Source organism: Lolium rigidum, chromosome 4 (genome assembly GCF_022539505.1).
Source record: "Lolium rigidum isolate FL_2022 chromosome 4, APGP_CSIRO_Lrig_0.1, whole genome shotgun sequence".
Taxonomy (NCBI): Eukaryota; Viridiplantae; Streptophyta; class Magnoliopsida; order Poales; family Poaceae; genus Lolium; species Lolium rigidum.
The window spans coordinates 3,283,210-3,290,504 of record NC_061511.1 but is presented as its reverse complement, the minus strand read 5'-3'; the positions used below and the strand labels follow the sequence as shown (position 1 = coordinate 3,290,504).

The 7,295-nt window shown below is 48.4% G+C and overlaps 1 protein-coding gene across 1 annotated transcript; it reads right to left on the bottom strand.

Annotated features, from left to right (window-relative positions):
- Positions 1-223: 223 nt before the first annotated feature.
- Positions 224-4,917, bottom strand: LOC124707906 (proline-rich receptor-like protein kinase PERK1). The gene is made up of 8 exons (XM_047239597.1): positions 4,341-4,917; positions 3,226-3,774; positions 2,422-2,508; positions 2,264-2,334; positions 1,895-1,971; positions 1,463-1,610; positions 858-1,019; positions 224-774 (listed from the first exon to the last, which is right to left on the bottom strand). Exons 1-8 carry the CDS (start codon positions 4,915-4,917, stop codon positions 454-456), a joined length of 1,992 nt encoding a protein of 663 aa, XP_047095553.1. The 3' UTR covers positions 224-453.
- Positions 4,918-7,295: the final 2,378 nt, after the last annotated feature.

Here is a 7,295-nt window from a genome sequence, read left to right as displayed (position 1 = left end):
TTCCGTGCTTCCAAAGAACAGCGCACGAGATTTGGCTTGCAAGACAACTCACCAGTTGTGATCCTGCTCCTGCCCAGCACATATTCCATTCACATGCGAGGAGAATAAGATAAGATACCCACCCCATAATGGCATCAGTTGGTAATTGGTGTTCATGGTTTCTGGACAGTTCAAATTGCTCGGTGAAAAACATCGAGGCACGTGACAACAACTCAACCATGGGTCAGTATGAACAGTATGACAGTCAATTATCTCTTTGAATTACATAGCAAACGGTGGTGGGCTTCAACAACATACCAAAGAATCAAGGAATGCAACTACTAGAAAGCTATACTTGGTCAAACATGAGTTCCTCGCACACAAGTCAGCAACTTTGATCATATAAATTCAGCCGGACTTTACAAATTGCATCAACGAAATGTCAAAAAGTAGAAAGAAGGAAGATGAGTTCCCTCACGACGGTCCGCTGTATCCTGAACTGTAGCCACTGTGGCCAGTTCTCTTCATCGTCCCCGTCTCGATTTCCTGGGTTTGTTGTCCCTCGCTGCTAGATGCAGATGCTACCTGACCGTACTCGCTGGTCGGCGCGCTGTATTGGCTGCTCGTGTAGTCGTTGGTTGTAAAGGCCATCTTCTTGAACTTCTTCATGTCTTCGTTGTACTGACCAGAGTCATAGTCAGAACTGCTGTAGGATCCGAAGAAGCGGCTATGGCCAGGACGGACACCTTCATTAAGATCTTCCAAAGACACGTCACCTTCCAAGGCCCGAACAACCTGAGCACCATAACAGATATGAGACAACTAAACAACCAAGTGAGTTCTTGCAGAGGTTTAAGGCATACTGAACGTAAGGTTACCTGACTCATTCGTGGGCGACGGCGTGCAGAATGGCGTACACATGCAGCCGCACATGCTATCATTCTGGCAATCTCATTAGGATTGAAATCCTTCCCCAGCCGAGCATCCACTAACTCTTCGTAGTTACCATCCTCAAGTGCTCGCATCAGCAGGGGTCTTGCCTGGAAATGGTCAGATATGTTACTCTCTGACAACATATGTTCAACAGAAAGCAAGATCGCCTCAAAGGACAAAAGGGAATGAAGTATATAAACTGACTACATTTAAAAAGACGCGCATAGACCATTGCTTTGTCAAAAATGGCTCAATGATCAACATAATTTCATGAATTTATTAACATATAATGCTCAAAACTAACAATGAAAGTTACTTCTTGAAGACCATGACAAATCAGAGTTAAAATAATGTAAGATTCATTTGAACATAAGTTCGCACATAAGAACAAGTGCTCAGGTAGAACTTTCTAAAAACAAAGGTGTAAAAATGATCATGTAACCCGAAAAATGTACCTTATTGACATGGATACAAAAAAAACTAAAATACTTTTCTGATTTATCTAATCAAAGTATCATGAGTAACACAAATAAGCTATTACGAAACTTACCCAGTCCACCAAGCTATCATCCATATACGTCTGGTTTGAATCAACAGGCCGACGCCCAGTTATCAGCTCAAGAAGCATCACTCCAAAAGAGAAGACGTCTGACTTCTCAGTGAGCTTGCCAGAAGACGCATATTCTGGTGCTAGATACCTAATGCCATGAAAATAGGTCTCAGCAGTCAGCATACAATAATTACTACTGTAACAAAGCAAAAAAAAATGTTGATTTAACGATGTTCCTAGCTAAACTACTGAAACAATGTAAGTGATACAAAACTATTGCATAAAAAATTTAGGCATATCAAGCCAGTCGGAATAGAGTCAATGGTGTCCACATGCTCTTGAAAATTTCAATCATGGCGTTGGGCATATATGCAGCATGTGTACTTGACATATAACACGAAAATAAAGTGGCACAGTAAAAATAATGCTTACCCAAAAGTGCCCATTACTCTTGTCGAAACATGAGTGTTGTTCTCAGAAGTGAATTTCGCTAGACCAAAATCCGCAACCTGCGTGGAGGATTACAATTAGTTCCAACTATGGAAAATTTTGATTAAGAGTGTTCAAGTTGGGTAAACTTGAAGTCGGTATCTACAAATCCACATCAATAAACAACTTAAGATGGCATTTCAAGTTTCAAATGGTAAGTACACAAATATAATTGCACAACATGTTTACTGCCAAAGGTGATAAATGCTAAATTAAGTAAATGGTTACAGAAATGATATTTAACTTGTACATAGGAATGACAGCCACAATAGGAAGGAAGAAGAAATGGATAGTAGTTTTTTTTAAACCTACCTTAGCTTCAAATTTGAAGTCAAGAAGAATGTTTGATGACTTTATATCACGATGTATGATCTTGGGATGGCCTGTAAATTATGGAAACAAACATTATTATATGTAAACTCATAAAGGGAAGGTACTCATGGATGTAAATGCACAAGATGTGAACTCACAGTCTTCATGAATATATGCTAAACCCTTGGCAGCACCAAGAGCAATCCTTAGTCTTATGGGCCACTCCAACACTGGACGGCCTTTTCCTGCGGAAGGTGAAAATCAGTCTTACCGATCAGCCACAGAACATAGGATGCATATGACATATCAATTAGCATGTATCATAAAAGCATCAACGGTGACCAAAATTGTCGGAGATACAAAACTTAGTCCATGAACTTCACAACATAAGAAGGCATTTTACTGTGTGTTTTCATTTCAATCAAATACGAAGCAAAGTAACTTCAGCAAAATTGACTAGTGGAACTGAAACTTTTGAAGGGCTTTGATTCTACTTGGTTGTTTCCCCCATATGTAGAGTTTCCATCATGACATTAGAAGCTACTAGTTACCATGGTAAGAAGGAATAGCCAGGAATAAATCAAACACTTTCTACTATTCTCTAGTTTTAGATTTGAAGTCAAAAGAGCTTTGTAAATATATGCTTTTATAAATTTACTTTTATACAGGATATGTGTAGTTATACATTCAGCTATTAAATACAGTCTCAACATGCAGACACTATATAAATCGTACTATCCTCCGTCCCAAATTAGTTGTCTCAAGTTTGTTAAAATATGGATGCATCAAGACACTAAAACATGTCTAGATACATCCATATTTAAAAAAAATTGGGACAACTAATTTGGGACGGAGGGAGTACATCCTAAAGGTTGTCCATGATATCAGAAACAAAAAAGCACGCAATCAATAATGGCAAACCATGGATAAAGAAGATAGAAAAATGAGACAGCAAGGCATACCATGTAAGTGGAATTCCAATGTGTTGTTGGTGACAAACTCGTAGACAAGCAATCTCTTTCCCCCCGAGATGCAGTACCCAACCAGAGACACAAGGTGCTTGTGATGAACTCTGCTGATAATCTCGACCTCCGCCTGGAACTCACGCTCTCCCTGGCCACTTCCAAGTTTCAATTGCTTCACAGCAATCTCTTTTCCACTCGGCAGCACCCCTTTGTGAACATACCCAAAACCACCTTGTCCGAGGAGATTAGCATCGGAGAACCCGTCCGTCGCCCTCACCAGCTCTTCGTAAGTGAACGTGCTCTTCGAGCTGGAGAAGTTGAGGCCGGTGCCAGGGGACGGCGGAGGCAGGATCTCGCCGCCCGAGTAATTAGAACCTGACCCGCCGCTGCTGTTCATCATCGGGGGCGGAGGCAGCGTCGGTGCCTGCGGAGGACGGTTGGCGTATGCTGGAGGAGGTGACGGCTGCATCTTGATCACGTGATCAGGTGGTGGAGGAGGAGGGGCGTTTTGCTGCCAGCTCTGGTATTGTCCTCCATAATGATCCTCTGCAGTAAGAAGAGAACGCTGTTAAGAAATGTGTCCCCGTTTTGCAAGTATGAGTAACCCGGCACATTAAACTCTTCATAGGATTTCCAGATGCAACATATAAAATTACTTCTTGTCCTATCATCAGATGAAAGGTTGAAGAAAATAAATCGCGACATCAAGACACACACAACTGTGATGATGCCATCATGCAATCATTTACTACTTGACGCTATCAAGTAGCGGCCGATGGCCAATTTCATACAGTTTTTTGAATGTGAGAAAAACACATGCTCCCAAGATAGGTCGTAATAATTTCAGGTCCAGCAATATGTAATTTGCAATTTCTTAGTAAGTGTTTTTTGAGCCCGTCAGTTACACGTCACCGACAGGGCACATGCAGGTAGCATGCCTAACCCGTGCCTAAGCGCAGAAGAATCGGCGGCCAAATTGCCGAGAAGAGCGAGAATTCCAGGGGACGGGACCGCGACTAGCTTGCATCACACGAGTCCCGCACGCCACAGATCTAGATCTAGACAGCGACAGCTACTAGCAGCAGCACTGAGAGGTGCAAAAGGGACGCTACCTTTGTACTGCGGCGGAGGCGGCGGCGGGTACCCGTAGTGCGGCGGCGGGGGCTGGCGGCGGCGCTTCTTGCGGAGGCAGCAGAGGCAGATGAAGGTGGCGAGTAGCAGCAGCACGAAGCCGCCCACGGCGACGCCGACGACGAGCGACGTGGAGACGCCCGAGCCGCCGCTGTTGCTGGACGGGGATGGCGACTTCGGGGGCGAGGTGGAGTGGGTCGGCGCGGGCGGTGACCTTGCCCCGCCGCCGCCGGAGGAGGACGGCGGGGACTTAGATGGGGGAGAGGGCGTGTCGGAGGGAGGGGTGGGTGTGGCGGGCGCGCTTCCGCTTGGTGGTGAGGGGGAGGGCGCGGAGGGGGTGGCCGGGGGCGTGGGCGTGGAGGACGGCGCGGGAGGGGAGGCCGATGGGACTGCGGGCGGCGGGGCGGAGGCGGGCGCCGGCGGGGACGGGGCCGGGATCGCGGGAGGAGGGGCGGACGGTGTGGCGGGTGTGGCTGGTGGCGGTGCGGTGGCGTTAGTGGTTGGCGCCGCTGGGGGTGAGGTCGGGGCCGGCGCGGCTGTCGGCGACGGCGTCGACATCGGCCGCGCGGGAGGCGGCCGGCGCTGCGGAGCTAGGGTTGGTTGGTCCGGCCGGCCTCTTGCTTAGCGGTGAAGAATTGGGACGCTCCCCAGTTTGAGATCGGGGAGGAAGAAAAGGTGGAGTCAGTAGTAGTAGCAGCCGCAGTAGCGAGAGAGCAGTAGGGATGATAAAGAAGGAGGCGATTGGAAATTGGGAGAGAGATGGCGAGCTCGCTCGGAAAGGGCGCGTTTGACAGCGGGGACGTGGTGGGGCCCGCTTGGCGTTGTGCCGGTGGGGCCGGCCACCGGACCAGATGCGCGGCTCGACAGCGTCCGGCGGGACGCGGGTGCGGGGATAGTGCGATTTCAATGACTGACATGTGAGCCGGCATTTTGTTGTAGGCCACGTTGTCAGTGGCTTGGGGAAAGTGTACTGTTCGTCGCATGGGGAGTTTTAAATTTTCTTATCTCCGCCGCGTCGCTTTTGACCACGCGGGCCGGACGCTTTTCCCGCAATCCGTGGGAGGAGATTAGCTGCAGGGTTTACCGCGGAGTGCTTTGTTTTGACGGGGGTTTACGCGTGCGTGGGACCCCTTTGCCAGCGTCTGGATCTTCTTGACGCTCATCCCGTTTAAAAATTTTTCAGTCTCAGTTTCAAAAAGAAAAAAACAAAACCTTTTCAGTCTCAGCGTCTGGATCTTCTTGACGCAGGGCTTTGCACCAAACACACACCCAAAAGAAGAAAAATTAACAAAATGGAGATAGAGTCGCGTCAACTAACTGAAGGTTACCCGTAACCAATGCGTCCTCCGGAGAAGTACCATCACGCTCCGAGCGCCAGATCATCATGTACGAAGCAGCATCTTCAAGAAGGAAAGCAACCACGCTGCTGCCGGAACCAGATGGTCCTACAGTTTATCCCCCCGGCACATAGAGGGAAATGGACGAAGGGTAGCCACGACACCCTACGGGAAGGAAGGCGGCACAACGTAGGTGTCGAGTGGGCCAAGAAGGATTTCTCCTGAAAAGTCCTATCCACAACCACTGGGCCAGCTGGCGCACTGAAGCCACATGAGAACTCGACATCGACACCGACCATACTCAACACCCGCGAACATGCGCCACTAAGGTCACGAAGCCTTCATCATCGTTTCACTGCGGATAACGACATGAGGTCTACAAGGTAGAGGCGAGAAATAGCTTGAATCGGGGACACTGTACAACGGCCGTGTGGGATGGAACTACCTCCATCACCAAGGCGGTAGTCGACCCCGCCACACCAGTCCATGTTAGGTTTGGCCGAGCCAAGCAGGGGCGGAGACAGGGGCGAGACCCCCCCTAATCGATCGCCCCCCTCAATGTTTGACTGTAGCTCCAGGTATACGTATACTGCTGTATGTGCCCTCATGGCCGGCGATTAGCGCATCATTAGTTAGCTCATTCTCAGTTGATTCACATGTGGACAAACAAACTAAAGCCCAGTAGCCATTTTTGAATGTGACCCGATCAGGTGCAGTCGGGTTACGACCTGACCTTCGAGCAAGCCGGTACCGCTGGACCCAGCGGTCAGTGAGAGTGCACGTGCAGGTTGCTCGATTTGTTGGCCGTCCCAGTCCTACATGTGTCCCATTCGCTTGCCGCTGTGCTGCGCTGGGTTGGCCGCCGGATGGGACGCTTTCACTTGCTGCGGTGCTCTGTTTCAAAAGGAGAGGAGAGAACGTGGCGGGGCCGGCACTACGTAGCGGGCCCGCGGCTCAGAGGCGTGATTGGCGGCCGCCACAACATATGTAAAATAATTGAACGTTTCGAAAAGGAAAAAGGTACTCGTGGACCTTTGATCGGTGCTACGAGTGATGATTCATCGCCGCAACCTTTGATCGGTGCTGCCGTTCCTGCTTCTTCACTTTGCACGGTCGTGCCGATGGTTTTGGAGCAACGGAGCCGAGTGCCCCAGTATCCTGCGCAGATGTGCGTGCACGTGGGATGACTCGTGATTGACATTCGTACTCCAATTCGTTGGATTGTCGGAGGTGGAGTTTTCGGTTCATACCCTCAGTATACAGCTGCCTGCCTACCATTGGTGTCACGATCAAAATGTTGTGTTGTTAAACTCACGATCAAAGGGTTGTGACTGCTTGAGAACCATAAGCATTACTTATCGCGGCGTACAACTTAGGGTTTGTTTGTTTGGACTGCAGCTTTTAAGAAGCAGCTGTAGTTGTTGAGCTGTGAAAAAACAGCTGTGAAAAGCAATTCTGAGATTCTGAGATTTGATGTTTGTCATGAGTGCTGTTAATGGCTGCTGTAGCTGTTATGAAAGATGAAATCTCTAAAATACCCTTGAAGAAATCAACTCAAAATGGAGAAAATTGTGCAGACAAGAGTGCTTGGTTAAATTT